The sequence below is a fragment of the Lissotriton helveticus genome, chromosome 7, assembly GCF_964261635.1.
Source record: "Lissotriton helveticus chromosome 7, aLisHel1.1, whole genome shotgun sequence".
Lineage (NCBI taxonomy): Eukaryota > Metazoa > Chordata > Amphibia > Caudata > Salamandridae > Lissotriton > Lissotriton helveticus.
The window spans coordinates 1,684,744,854-1,684,762,187 of record NC_136068.1 but is presented as its reverse complement, the minus strand read 5'-3'; the positions used below and the strand labels follow the sequence as shown (position 1 = coordinate 1,684,762,187).

At 53.0% G+C, this 17,334-nt stretch overlaps 1 protein-coding gene across 2 annotated transcripts in view; it reads right to left on the bottom strand.

Moving 5' to 3' along the window:
* LOC144770659 (putative methyltransferase DDB_G0268948) overlaps positions 1–17,334 on the bottom strand; it is a 241,386-nt gene that overhangs the window by 22,150 nt on the left and 201,902 nt on the right. For both annotated transcript variants that reach the window (XM_078655368.1, XM_078655369.1), the window contains exon 6: positions 10,291–10,428. In XM_078655368.1, the coding sequence (XP_078511494.1) occupies positions 10,291–10,428 (138 nt within the window). The remainder of the gene's footprint in view (positions 1–10,290; positions 10,429–17,334) is intronic.

The following is a 17,334-nucleotide window of genomic DNA, read 5'->3' as shown; positions in this document are numbered from 1 at the left end:
CCCATTCCGGGAGTGACCTTTGTTTCTGTCAAACTCCTCTGCTTCGTGTGTGAAGCTTTGTAATCTCACTATTGGCAAGCCGCTTGGAGATGCATTTCTCTCCCGGCTCAAGCTCTACCTATCCCCTACCGATTTTCTCCCCACTTTCTCCAAGTACAGATTCCTTCCCTCTGTAACGATGCACCCACCACACAGCTCCACCGATGCACCCACCACACAGCTCCACCGATGCAGCCACCACACAGCTCCGTCGACACAGCTCTACCGATGCACCCACCACACAGCTCCACCGATGCACCCACCACACAGCTCCACCGAGGCACCCACCATACAGCTCCACCGAGGCACCCACCATACAGCTCCACCGAGGCACCCACCATACAGCTCCACCGAGGCACCCACCACACAGCTCCACCGATGCACCCACCACACAGCTCCACCGATGCACCCACCACACAGCTCCACCGATGCACCCACCACACAGCTCCACCGAGGCGCCCACCATACAGCTCCACCGATGCACCCACCACACAGCTCCACCGAGGCACCCACCACACAGCTCCACCGAGGCACCCACCACACAGCTCCACTGATGCACCCACCACACAGCTCCACCGAGGAGCCCACCATACAGCTCCACCTATGCACCCACCACACAGCTCCACCGAGGCACCCACCACACAGCTCAACAGATGCACCCACCACACAGCTCCACCTACACAGCTCCACCGATGCACCCACCACCCAGCTCCACCGAGGCACCCAGCACACAGCTCCACCGACACAGCTCCACCGATGCACCCACCACACAGCTCCACTGATGCACCCACCACACAGCTCCACCAATGCACCCACCACACAGCTCTACCGATGCTCCAACTAAGCTCCACCAATGCACCCACCACACAGCTCCACCTATGCACCCACTAAGCTCCACCGATGCACCTACCACACAGCTCCACCGATGCACCCACCACACAGCTCCACCAATGCACCCACCACACAGCTCCACCAATGCACCCACCACACAGCTCCACGGATGGACCCACCACACATCTCCACCGATGCACCCACCACACAGCTCCACCGAGGCACCCACCACACAGCTCCACCGAACGACCCACCACACAGCTCCACCGATGCACCCACCACCCAACTCCACCGATGCACCCAGCACACAGCTCCACCGACACAGCTCCACCGATGCACCCACCACACAGCTCCACTGATGCACCCACCACACAGCTCCACCGAGGCACCCACCATACAGCTCCACCGAGGCACCCACCATACAGCTCCACCGAGGCACCCACAATACAGCTCCACCGGGGCACCCACCACACAGCTCCACCGATGCACCCACCACACAGCTCCACCGATGCACCCACCACACAGCTCCACTGATGCACCCACCACACAGCTCCACCGAGGCACCCACCATACAGCTCCAACGATGCACCCACCACACAGTTCCACCGATGCACCCACCACACAGCTCCACCGAGGCACCCACCATACAGCTCCACCGAGGCACCCACCATACAGCTCCACCGAGGCACCCACCATACAGCTCCACCGAGGCACCCACCACACAGCTCCACCGATGCACCCACCACACAGCTCCACCGATGCACCCACCACACAGCTCCACCGATGCACCCACCACACAGCTCCACCGAGGCGCCCACCATACAGCTCCACCGATGCACCCACCACACAGCTCCACGAGGCACCCACCATACAGCTCCACTGAGGCACCCACCATACAGCTCCACCGAGGCACCCACCACACAGCTCCACCGATGCACCCACCACACAGCTCCACCGATGCACCCACCACACAGCTCCACTGATGCACCCACCACACAGCTCCACCGAGGCGCCCACCATACAGCTCCACCGATGCACCCACCACACAGCTCCACCGAGGCACCCACCACACAGCTCCACCGATGCACCCACCACACAGCTCCACAGATGCACCCTCCACACAGCCCCACCAATGCACCCACCACAGCTCAACCTATGCACCCACCACACAGCTCCACTGAGGCACCCACCATACAGCTCCACCGAGGCACCCACCACACAGCTCCACCGATGCACCCACCACACAGCTTCACCGATGCACCCACCACACAGCTCCACTGATGCACCCACCACACAGCTCCACCGATGCACCCACCACACAGCTCCACAGATGCACCCTCCACACAGCCCCACCAATGCACCCACCACAGCTCCACCTATGCACCCACCACACAGCTCCACCGAGGCACCCACCACACAGCTCAACAGATGCACCCACCACACAGCTCCACCTACACAGCTCCACCGATGCACCCACCACACAGCTCCACCGATGCACCCACCACCCAGCTCCACCGAGGCACCCAGCACACAGCTCCACCGACACAGCTCCACCGATGCACCCACCACACAGCTCCACTGATGCACCCACCACACAGCTCCACCGATGCACCCACCACACAGCTCTACCGATGCTCCAACTAAGCTCCACCAATGCACCCACCACACAGCTCCACCTATGCACCCACTAAGCTCCACTGATGCACCCACCACACAGCTCCACCAATGCACCCACCACACAGCTCCACCAATGCACCCACCACACAGCTCCACCAATGCACCCACCACACAGCTCCACCGATGCACCCACCACAGCTCCACCGATGCACCCACCACACAGCTCCACCGAGGCACCCACCACACAGCTCCACCGAACGACCCACCACACAGCTCCACCGATGCACCCACCACCCAACTCCACCGATGCACCCAGCTCCACCGACACAGCTCCACCGATGCACCCACCACACAGCTCCACTGATGCACCCACCACACAGCTCCACCGAGGCACCCACCATACAGCTCCACCGAGGCACCCACCATACAGCTCCACCGAGGCACCCACCACACAGCTCCACCGAGGCACCCACCACACAGCTCCACCGTTGCACCTACCACACAGCTCCACCGATGCACCCACCACACAGCTCCACTGATGCACCCACCACACAGCTCCACCGAGGCGCCCACCATACAGCTCCACCGATGCACCCACCACACAGCTCCACCGATGCACCCACCACACAGCTCCACCGATGCACCCACCACACAGCTCCACCGAGGCACCCACCATACAGCTAAACCGAGGCACCCACCATACAGCTCCACCGAGGCACCCACCATACAGCTCCACCGAGGCACCCACCACACAGCTCCATTGATGCACCCACCACACAGCTCCACCGATGCACCCACCACACAGCTCCACCGATGCACCCACCACACAGCTCCACCGAGGCGCCCACCATACAGCTCCACCGATGCACCCACCACACAGCTCCACCGAGGCACCCACCATACAGCTCCACCGAGGCACCCACCACACAGCTCCACCGAGGCACCCACCACACAGCTCCACCGATGCACCCACCACACAGCTCCACCGATGCATCCACCACACAGCTCCACTGATGCACCCACCACACAGCTCCACCGAGGCGCCCACCATACAGCTCCACCGATGCACCCACCACACAGCTCCACCTATGCACCCACCACACAGCTCCACCGAGGCACCCACCACACAGCTCAACAGATGCACCCACCACACAGCTCCACCTACACAGCTCCACCGATGCACCCACCACACAGGTCCACCGATGCACCCACCACCCAGCTCCACCGAGGCACCCAGCACACAGCTCCACCGACACAGCTCCACCGATGCACCCACCACACAGCTCCACTGATGCACCCACCACACAGCTCCACCGATGCACCCACCACACAGCTCTACCGATGCTACAACTAAGCTCCACCAATGCACCCACCACACAGCTCCACCAATGCACCCACTAAGCTCCACCGATGCACCCACCACACAGCTCCACCGATGCACCCACCACACAGCTCCACCGATGCACCCACCACACAGCTCCACCGATGCACCCACCACACAGCTCCACCGAGGCACCCACCACACGGCTCCACCGAACGACCCACCACACAGCTCCACCGATGCACCCACCACCCAACTCAACCGATGCACCCAGCACACAGCTCCACCGACACAGCTCCACTGATGCACCCACCACACAGCTCCACTGATGCACCCACCACACAGCTCCACCGATGCACCCACCACACAGCTCCACCGATGCTCCAACTAAGCTCCACCAATGCACCCACCACACAGCTCCACCAATGCACCCACTAATCTCCACCGATGCACCCATCACACAGCTTCACCGATGCACCCACCACACAGCTCCACTGATGCATCCACCACACAGCTCCACCTACACAGCTCCACAGATGCACCCACCACACAGCTCCACCGATGCACCCACCACACAGCTCCACCGAGGCACCCACCAGACAGCTCCACCGAACGACCCACCAGACAGCTCCACCGATGCACCCACCACACAGCTCCACCGATGCACCCACCACACAGCTCCAGCAACACAGCTCCACCGATGCACCCACCACACAGCTCCACTGACAGCTCCACCGATGCACCCACCACACAGCTCCACAGATGCACTCACCACACAGCTCCACAGATGCACTCACCACACAGCTCCACCGAAGCACCCACCACACAGCTCCACCGATGCACCCACCACACAGCTCCACCGATGCACCCACCACACAGCTCCGTCGATGCACCCACCACACAGCTCCGTCGAGGCACTCACCACACAGCTCCACCAATGCACCCACCACACAGCTCCACCAATGCACCCACTAAGCTCCACCGATGCACACACCACTCAGCGCAATCACAGCATCATTCAGCGCAACCACAGCATCACTCAGCACCACCACAGCATCACTCAGCACCACCACAGCATCACTCAGCACCACCACAGCATCACTCAGCACCACCACAGCATCACTCAGCGCAACAACAGCATCACTCAGCGTAACCACAGCATCACTCAGCGCAACCACAGCATCACTCAGCGCAACCACAGCATCACTCAGCGAAACCACAGCATCACTCAGCGAAACCACAGCATCACTCAGCGAAACCACAGCATCACTGGTTCAAATATGTTCTTTCAATGTTTCAAGCTGTTTTCAAGCTTTCATGCTTTATTACAAATCACAAAAATATGTTAATATTTCACTTCTGTTCTTGGATTTTCATCACAATAAAAAACACAAAAGTTATTTACAAAAGTTTAAGCTATTGCCATTACAAATTAAAAACATTATTTAAGTATTAATTATTTAAAAAAATTAAAAGCCATTGTTATTTGTAATATCAATACATCTAAGTCACGTAAATACAAAACATGTTGCATTACACATGCTATAGGTGTTTGCGAAAGTTATAACTATTGGCATTGTAAATGACAAAGGTATTAATTTAGCTATTTTAAAAAATAACACCACACAGCTCCACCGATGCACCCACCACACAGCTCCACAGATGGACCCACCACACAGCTCCACAGATGCACCCACCACACAGCTCCACAGATGCACCCACCACCCAGCTCCACCGATGCACCCACCACACAGCTCCACAGATGCACCCACCACACAGCTCCACCGATGCACCCACCACCCAGCTCCACTGATGCACCCACCACACAGCTCCACTGATGCACCCACCACCCAGCTCCACCGATGCACCCACCACCGAGTTCCACAGATGCCCCCACCACACAGCTTCACCGATGCACCCACCGCACAGCTCCACCGAGGCACCCACCACACAGCTCCACCGAGGCACCTACCACACAGCTCCAACGATGCACCCACCACACAGCTCCACCTATGCACCCACCACACAGCTCCACCGAGGCACCCACCACACAGCTCAACAGATGCACCCACCACACAGCTCCACCGATGCACCCACCACACAGCTCCATAGATGCACCCAGCACACAGCTCCACCGATGCACCCAGCACACAGCTCCACCGATGCACCCAGCACACAGCTCCACCGACACAGCTCCACCGATGCACCCACCACACAGCTCCACTGATGCACCCACCACACAGCTCCACCGATGCACCCACCACACAGCTCCACCGATGCTCCAACTAAGCTCCACCAATGCACCCACCACACAGCTCCACCAATGCACCCACTAAGCTCCACCGATGAACCCACCACACAGCTTCACCAATGCACCCACCACACAGCTCCACCGATGCACCCACCTACACAGCTCCACCTACACAGCTCCACCGATGCACCCACCACACAGCTCCACCGATGCACCCACCACACAGCTCCACCGATGCACCCACCACACAGCTCCACCGAACGACCCACCACACAGCTCCACCGAACGACCCACCACACAGCTCCACCGATGCACCCACCACACAGCTCCACCGATGCACCCAGCACACAGCTCCACCAACACAGCTCCACTGATGCACCCACCACACAGCTCCACTGATGCACCCACCACACAGCTCCACTGATGCACCCACCACACAGCTCCACTGATGCTCCAACTAAGCTCCACCAATGCACCCACCACACAGCTCCACCAATGCACTTACTAAGCTCCACCGATGCACCACCACACAGCTTCACCGATGCTCCCACCACACAGCTCCACCGATGCACCCACCACACAGCTCCACCTACACAGCTCCACCTATGCATCCACAATGCAGATCCACCGAGGCACCCACTACACAGCTCCACCGAACGACCCACCACACAGCTCTACCGATGCAACCACCACACACCTCCACCGATGCACCCACCACACAGCTCCACCGACACAGCTCCACCGATGCACCCATCACACAGCTCCACCGATGCACCCACCACACAGCTCCACCGAGGCACCCACCATACAGCTCCACCAAGGTACCCACCACACAGCTCCACCGATGCACCCACCACACAGCTCCACCGAGGCACCCACCACACAGCTCCACAGATGCACCCACCACACAGCTCCACAGAAGCACCCACCACACAGCTCCACCGATGCACCCACCACACAGCTCCACAGATGCACCCACCACCCAGCTCCACCGATGCACCCACCACACAGCTCCGCCGAGGCACCCACCACACAGCTCCATGGATGCACCCACCACACAGCTCCAACGATGCTCCAACTAAGCTCCACCAATGCACCCACCACACAGCTCCACCAATGCACCCACTAAGCTCCACCGATGCACCCACCACACAGCTTCACCGATGCACCCACCACACAGCTCCACTGATGCACCCACCACACAGCTCCACCTACACAGCTCCACCGATGCACCCACCACACAGCTCCACCGAGGCACCCACTACACAGCTCCACCGAACGACATACCACACAGCTCCACCGATGCTCCAACTAAGCTCCACCAATGCACCCACCACACAGCTCCACCGAACGACCCACCACACAGCTCTACCAATGCACCCACCACACAGCTCCACCGATGCACCCACCACACAGCTCCACCGACACAGCTCCACCGATGCACCCATCACACAGCTCCACCGATGCACCCACCACACAGCTCCACCGAGGCACCCACCATACAGCTCCACCAAGGCACCCACCACACAGCTCCACCGATGCATCCACCACACAGCTCCACCGAGGCACCCACCACACAGCTCCACAGATGCACCCACCACACAGCTCCACCTACACAGCTCCACCGATGCACCCACCACACAGCTCCACCGAGGCACCCACTACACAGCTCCACCGAACGACATACCACACAGCTCCACCGATGCTCCAACTAAGCTCCACCAATGCACCCACCACACAGCTCCACCGAACGACCCACCACACAGCTCTACCAATGCACCCACCACACAGCTCCACCGATGCACCCACCACACAGCTCCACCGACACAGCTCCACCGATGCACCCATCACACAGCTCCACCGATGCACCCACCACACAGCTCCACCGAGGCACCCACCATACAGCTCCACCAAGGCACCCACCACACAGCTTCACCGATGCACCCACCACACAGCTCCACTGATGCACCCACCACACAGCTCCACCTACACAGCTCCACCGATGCACCCACCACACAGCTCCACCGAGGCACCCACTACACAGCTCCACCGAACGACATACCACACAGCTCCACCGATGCTCCAACTAAGCTCCACCAATGCACCCACCACACAGCTCCACCGAACGACCCACCACACAGCTCTACCAATGCACCCACCACACAGCTCCACCGATGCACCCACCACACAGCTCCACCGACACAGCTCCACCGATGCACCCATCACACAGCTCCACCGATGCACCCACCACACAGCTCCACCGAGGCACCCACCATACAGCTCCACCAAGGTACCCACCACACAGCTCCACCGATGCACCCACCACACAGCTCCACCGAGGCACCCACCACACAGCTCCACAGATGCACCCACCACACAGCTCCACAGAAGCACCCACCACACAGCTCCACCGATGCACCCACCACACAGCTCCACAGATGCACCCACCACCCAGCTCCACCGATGCACCCACCACACAGCTCCGCCGAGGCACCCACCACACAGCTCCATGGATGCACCCACCACACAGCTCCAACGATGCTCCAACTAAGCTCCACCAATGCACCCACCACACAGCTCCACCAATGCACCCACTAAGCTCCACCGATGCACCCACCACACAGCTTCACCGATGCACCCACCACACAGCTCCACTGATGCACCCACCACACAGCTCCACCTACACAGCTCCACCGATGCACCCACCACACAGCTCCACCGAGGCACCCACTACACAGCTCCACCGAACGACATACCACACAGCTCCACCGATGCTCCAACTAAGCTCCACCAATGCACCCACCACACAGCTCCACCGAACGACCCACCACACAGCTCTACCAATGCACCCACCACACAGCTCCACCGATGCACCCACCACACAGCTCCACCGACACAGCTCCACCGATGCACCCATCACACAGCTCCACCGATGCACCCACCACACAGCTCCACCGAGGCACCCACCATACAGCTCCACCAAGGCACCCACCACACAGCTCCACCGATGCATCCACCACACAGCTCCACCGAGGCACCCACCACACAGCTCCACAGATGCACCCACCACACAGCTCCACAGAAGCACCCACCACACAGCTCCACCGATGCACCCAGCACACAGCTCCACAGATGCACCCACCACCCAGCTCCACCGATGCACCCACCACACAGCTCCGCCGAGGCACCCACCACACAGCTCCATGGATGCACCCACCACACAGCTCCACCGATGCTCCAACTAAGCTCCACCAATGCACCCACCACACAGCTCCACCAATGCACCCACTAAGCTCCACCGATGCACCCACCTCACAGCTTCACCGATGCACCCACCACACAGCTCCACTGATGCACCCACCACACAGCTCCACCTACACAGCTCCACCGATGCACCCACCACACAGCTCCACCGATGCACCCACCACACAGCACCACCGAGGCACCCACTACACAGCTCCACCGAACGACCCACCACACAGCTCCACCGATGCTCCAACTAAGCTCCACCAATGCACCCACCACACAGCTCCACCAATGCACCCACTAAGCTCCACCGATGCACCCACCACACAGCTTCACCGATGCACCCACCACACAGCTCCACCGATGCACCCACCACACAGCTCCACCGATGCTCCAACTAAGCTCCACCAATGCACCCACCACACAGCTCCACCAATGCACCCACTAAGCTCCACCGATGCACACACCACTCAGCGCAACCACAGCATCACTCAGCACCACCACAGCATCACTCAGTGCACCACAGCATCACTCAGCGCAACCACAGCATCACTCAGCGCAACCACAGCATCACTCAGCGCAACCACAGCATCACTCAGCACAACCACAGCATCACTCAGCACAACCACAGCATCACTCAGCACAACCACAGCATCACTCAGCACAACCACAGCATCACTGGTTCAAATATGTTCTTTCAATGTTTCAAGCTGTTTTCAAGCTTTCATGCTTTATTACAAATCACAAAAAGATGTTAATATTTCACTTCTGTTCTTGGATTTTCGTCACAATAAAAAACACTGAACATAATCTTCACAAAAGTTAATTACACAAAAAAAAAATTCATTTATAAGACCAATAGCTCAAACTTTCCTAATGCGAGCCCTATTGCATTTCCAATGCTTGTTTAATTTGTGATCTATCCCTGGAGGACGGCAACTCTATGTCTGCTATTGAGATTTTAGTTTAACACATTATTTGGTACCTTTCCTCAGATTTTCTCAGCAGTTCTTTCGCTGAGTTTGCGTCCTTTTTCAGGAAGGTTTGGAACATGGAGAAGGATTCAATAAAACCAATGAAGCCGGATACAGAGAGCGGCACAGGGATCACCTTGTTAACTAACCTGCAAGTAAAAAGAAGTGGAAATGTCACTGTACCTATTGAACAAATTGATCTTAAATCGCAAAATAGGGCATTATGAGGACCCGGTTAGTAGGAATACTACTGCAGCTAAATAAAAATAAGTTTGCTGGTGTGGAATTTGCACACGGGCTATGGTAGCAGAGGACAAACAATTCAATTAAAATTCATTGATCACTGCAGTGAAGCTGCAGCAAATTTATTCGCAGTTGTTTACAGCAACAGGTTACTTATCATTCGAAATGCTCTTTCTGGTGAATAGTCTATGTAACAACACGTTTCTCACCTTCAAAAACTACCCAGGCAACAGATTGGATTCCTGGCACCAGATTGGATTTCGAGTGTTTTAATGAGCAGGGCTTAAAGGTCATGGTACAAGACTTGCAAGGACCATAAGTTATCACTCAAATCTTTTAAGTTGTTTGAAGGGTTCCGGACACCTTCTTGGCCGTCTTACGCTTACAGTGAGATTGGACTTTGTGCAAGATCGGCATCAAAATCGAGACAATGAGCAGATCCTCAACTTGCAGAGCACCCTCTACCTACAGTGCAACCTCTTTCTGAATCGATCGCATGTAGGTGCATAAGGGCACACTTGTTGGATGACTTTGTGCCCAGAGCCCAAATAACACAGGCACACATCATGACAATCCATAACTGGCATCTACTTTCTGCAATAGTGGCATTGCCTCAATCCTGTTGTTTTTGAGGAAGACATCTTCTCTAGTGCTTGGTGAAATCAGGAGACTGATGAACTTGAGGTGAGCTTTAAATCCGTATCTCTCGGAATAGAAAGAAAATAACCGATGTCAGCATGTAAGGGTAACACTTATATGCGACTCCAATTTGTCAGTGAGGGTCGGTTCAGAGTCCCTGTGAACACACATGGCCCCACCTGCCTGCGTGCAGGAAAGATTGCTGGAAAAGTCTCTGTATCCAAACTGCAGCCTAAGGAATTATTCTAAGATGAGGAATCTGCATCCAGAAATATCCATCAGGAAAAGTTCTTATATGCTGTCAGATCCACTAGTCTTTTTTGACAGATTACCATCATGTTCTAAAGACGACCTAAAGAACATATTACTTGCCTTCAGTAATGCTATTCCTGGTAGATACTCTAAGTGAAGATTCCTTATTTTGAGAATGTCCCCAGACACCACTCTGGAGCCGAAAAACTTTAAATCAGTGCTCCTGCATTCTAGATGGTGTTGCTGTGCGACTCTGCATCAAAGTACTTCTGCTGCAGGAGTGACAGGCGGAGCAGTATATAAGCACTGACCATATACTGAAGTCAGTTTCTTGCACACCCTCGACTTGGAACTTATGAGGGTTAGACAGAGTATCCATCACACAGAGTGATATCAAAGGTAAATAACTTCTTCTGATAAACCCTGGATGGCTAGAACCAACTTCCACAATGGGATGAAGGCCATCTCAACATGAAAGACAGCTGCCTCAAGTTCAACTAGGACTAGACCGAAGTTCTCATCCTGGGACCCACCATGTCAGCCTTGGACAACTCCTGGTGCCCAGCCACGATGGGAGTTCTCCCCACCCTGACTGACCACGCAAGCAAGCAACCTTGGCATCAAACTAGACTCTTCGCTCACAATGGACTGCCAAATCAATGCAGTTTCCTCAGCCTGCTTCCACAGGCTCCATCTGCTCCGAAAGACATTCAGATGGATCCCCACAGAATCCTGTCACCCACGCAGTCATTACCAGCAGACTCGCCTACTGCAACGCCCTCTAAGCCGGCACCATCCAGAAACAGCTCAAGAAACAACTACACTTCAAAAGGCAGCCACAAGAGTGATCCTGCCGCAGCCACATCACGCAACACCTCCAACAACTTCACTGGCTCCCAGTCAACAAGAGAGTCACCTTCCAGCTCCTCACTCACACTTACAAGGCTAGGACAAGGACCAGCTTACTTGAACCTCTGCCTCACCTTCCACGTACCCAACAGACAAGTCCGATCCTCCCAAATCCCCCTTACCTCCATCCCCAAGATCCAGAAGGCCAGAACTGGAGGAAGAACGGTCTCCAACCTTGCCGGCAAGACTTGGAACACCCTGCCCCTTTACCTCAGACAATCAGCATCACTGACCCAATTCAGGAAGGACCTCAAGACCAGGCTCTTCAAATGATCCTCACTGAGTCAGTCTAGAACCCCCAGCACCTTGAGACCCTCACGGGTGAGTAGTCGCGCTTTACAAGCCCCTTCGTTGATTGATTGATTGTTGAATAATTATACCCTCAAATTCCTCACCTTTAGAATAGATACCAAAGCAGTACTTCTCCTGGTGGTAGATCTGTGAAATGACTCAAACTAAAAAGTCCTACCGTACAGAAAGGGCAAAATGCCCAGCCCGACGGACTTGGCTATCAAGGCAATAGTACTCTGTGGTTGTGTGCCCTGATACTCATGTAGCAGCTTGACAGATATCCAGGACAATACTGTGTCATGTGTTCACATTTAGACTCGGGCAGACACACCACCATTTTACATTCTCATGTTTTGAAGTGAACATCTTTTCCTAAACCGTGATATTTGACACACATTTGCTTCCATGCCTGTGAAAGATTATATTCTCTGAAATGGCTTTGCTTACATTTACACTTCTTCATAGACATATTATCAAGTACTGTGAACATTCTGTACAAGGGCTAAGTTCACTATGCAAAATGCTGTTGTTTGTTATTGTGTGCTCGGGAACTAATCTTTCACAAAAGAATCAACAATAGCGGCCTGAGGTCGCCCCATGCTGTAGTTCCACCCAGGTGATTCCTGTATACCTCCAGTGAGGGATGATGCCCTGCTCTCCAACAAGACCGGCTCCCTGATGACACTTTTCCACATGTAACAGGGGAACTAGATTCACCCATCCTAAACACATTAGATAGATAACGCTAGATAGGAGTACAAAATATAACACTACTTATATGCAAGCAAATATCCTATATACCAGCACAATGGGTGAATTGTTCATCTTCTTCACTATTCTCGTAATGCTGAATACACTGTTCCATTTTCTTCTATTGATTATTGCAGCGCACATATTTTACACACGAATCAAAACGCTTCAATGAAAATTTAAATGACACGTTGTGTATTTCTTGTGCATCTCTTTGGGTATGCATTAGTTACCAAATTAAGTGTTTCTAGATCAAATTCCATGATTTCTTTGCGGGGGTGGGGTTAAGGTTGTCATGTTCTAAGGCTGCACATACCAACTATTATAAGACTGCAGTTTGGGGTACACATGGCGCACTGTGGGCTAGCCAGGACTCAGGCCAACATATCCTGATAGTGTGTGTAGAATCAGTCTTGCACAGTTTTGACGTGCACGTTGTCCAATACAGGCACAGTTTTACTGAGAAAGTATGAAAATACGAGACAGGACCACAAACATTCTAGCTTGGATTCTTATTTACTGGATCGCCCGAGTAGTTTTCTTTTGTGTACCCAAAGACTCACCTCATAACCAGAGACATCAGTGGTAGTAGGAACAAATTCTCCTCATCCGAGTACGGAAACCCCTATGTATTGGTGGTTGGTTGTTCAAGCTTGAACCTTTAAAAAGTATTATCGCACAGAGGTACCCTCTCTGAATTTCCACATATTCAAATGGCTAATGCAGCACCAGTTAATGTACTGGTAAACTACAGACACAGTCACACAGATGTTACAAGAACATGTGCTCCCCTTAGGGGAGGAGACATGCCCTCATGGTGGAGTCCCACGATGCATACAAGACAGAGGTATTCTATTCATGGGTTACATTAACAGCAGTGAATGCACAATCAAGACATTTTCATACTTACACTGTAGCTGCAGCTACTAACAACTACACAGCTTACGAAGCACTAAAAACAGCATTATCATTTCAGGAACACCAAAATTGGCTTGAAGGCGCCCTACCACACACAACAAACGATGTTAGAACTAGGTCACCTCAGTAATGAGGGGGCAACATGGCCAGTCTTAGCCAGTTACACACCCTTCCCAGGTATAGCAAATCTGACAGCAAAATAACTAATTACATTGTAAACATGTAAGAATATATCGATGTTTGACACAATATGTGATGTGAACAGAGACAAATCCAGCAAGGGCTGATCAAGTTGCACAACCACAATTGCCTACACCTGGAATTAGTCTAGCGACCAATAATTCAGCCATGGGTAAGTTTCCCAACCGACTGGTAGAGACTCCGTTCTGGATTGCACCAAAAACAAATCAGCTTGAAGCTGTGTTTTCCCGGGACAGCAAGAAAAACAGAATTCTCACAATATGCTTGCTAATGGGGATGGCTCCCCAGTGGAAGACTGCACCACTTGGGGCACAGTCTTTGCTGCAGTATATATCAAAACACATCGTACACTCATTAGCCGTTTTGCCAGAAGTGCTCAAACAGTTCCACAATGAGTACAGGGCAGCCCTGCCCTGGATTTGGGGATAAAACTCATGGGCAATTGTGCTGCAGTTTCTGCATTGAAGCTTAGTAACATAAAAAGGGGAACAATCGCAATGGACCGCACACCGCTAGCCCCTCCTCCGGATCGCCCCTAGGGACTCTGGTACATGGAGTTCTTGAGTGGTTCACCCCAGTGGGTGCAAGTAGGTACTTGTTGAACTGATGATCTCTAGACCCGATACATGTCCCGGGTTTTTGGATGTCGCCCGAGACATGGCTCGGGTTTCGGGATAACTTCCCTCATCAGTAGAGAAAATAGTTAGGGGTGGAAGAGTAGGCCGCCAAGCAACCATCAATGGCCTCGATGCCCGAACCGGCACGCAGGTGCGTCGTCCAGGAGCCCGTCGACTCAAAGCTCAAGGGAGCCAATTTGTAGAAACAATCGCAATGGACCGCACACCGCTAGCCCCTCCTCCGGATCGCCCCTAGGGACTCTGGTACATGGAGTTCTTGAGTGGTTCACCCCAGTGGGTGCAAGTAGGTACTTGTTGAACTGATGATCTCTAGACCCGATACATGTCCCGGGTAACATAAAAAGGGGAACCGCAGCCTTGGTTATATGCTACCGGCTCACACAGGTTGCTCCAGAGAACAAGGAGGGCAAATTACCTAAAATTTAGGAAACCTATGAATCGATAGGTAGAGATTCATTTAAGCGCTAAACCTAGTAAACCACACATTAAGGGTAATCCAGAGATGGATTACTCTAAGCAGGCACCAGAGTCTACCACTATGAGTGTCCACTATTGTGGTATAATAAGAAAAATAAATAAAAGACTAAAGCACAGAGTGGACCTCCTGGACAGGAGTCCTCAGACAAGCACTATAATCTGCACAACTGTGATACAATTAAAATGCCTAATGGGTATCAGGATACGGATACCTGTTCCTCTCGTTCCTTTCAGGAGTCGTCCGAAAAACGACTGGAGAGAGGAGGACAATCAGAGCGCAGTGGAGTATGTGAAATTAAAGAAGGACTCACAATGCATTTCCGACTTCATAATAAAAAAGGAAGACAAACCTACACAGTCCAAGCCTCAATTACAAAAGAAGAAGGTAGTTAGCATCAAAGTCAAACATGCCTCAGATATTGAGGACAATGCTTGTGAATAGGGAGTGGGCTCTGACCATGCTGAACTGCGCTGCAGAAGTCACAATAGTTCGCCGGAATCTTATGGAGTGTTTGGTGGCAGTAGGAACGAGTAACTGTATCCAGGTGGAAACACTGGACAGGAGACTAACTGTCCCTAGTCAATTATATGAATTGCTACTCCAGATGTAGAGGGATTAACTAAATAACACAAGTGTTCTTTTTTGTGAGAATGTGTCTTTCGGGAAGGACATTTTCATGGCTGAAAAGGATTGGCCACCAGAGTTTGTCATGGATTGCCCTAAAGGGGAAAAGGTAATTTTACCAGCCTTTTATGACCTCATTCCAGATTCAGTAAAACATACATAAGCCAAGGAGCGGGCGATAGCGCAAGCTCTGGCATTATACTGTAACCAAGTGGGTTGAGATGAAAGATCCCCTTATCACATCATACCTGTGAGGTCTGCCCCACAAAGACAAAACCACATTACACAAGAGGCTAAAAAGCAAGTTAGAGAAATACTCACACAACCTGCGTATCAAGATGTAATAGAAAGTTGTACCTTCCCTGTGAAAAATCTTTAGTTTCCAGTAATGAAACCAGATTATTCATAGCATTCTATCTTAGATTACAGAACCTTGAACAATGCTAACCGTGCATTTTCAGTACAAAACGGGCACAGCGCGGCACTAATGAACAATCTAGTGCGTAAATCTACAACCACAAAACACATTGAAAAAACTCCAAAATTTTGGCAGAACTTGAATTCCAGATTATGCAGAACGGGTAAAACCCTTCTAGACTTGATTCGTTCAGACTTTAAGCACAAATTGGACATCTGAATAATACAAGATTCTATGTTCAGTACAAACTGAAATGTTAGCTTAAAAACATTTACACACATAAGTTAATACCACAAACCTGGTGATACGTATATTTGCAGATGCATCAGAGTACACCCATGTCACACTCAATGAAGGAGACACTGTGCCTATGGCATATAAATCACATTTATATGCAAATGCAGAAATTCATTTAGCAGTAACAGAAAAAATCCTGAGAGCAGGACAGACTGCTGTAGTGAAAGATTACTAGCTCAGGGAAAACAAATAATTGGTGTGACTCATGTTACAACCTTAGAATCTTTTACAAAGGCCAGCATTCCAAATGAGAAAGCATAATATTCCAGATGGATACAATGGGCCAATTCACTAACAACAACAGATGTAGATTACATATTTGACTCTGCACTACAAACACAAGCATAACTCCAATATAAACACAAATGTCCTCAGCCTTTTGAAGTCATGCCTCTAG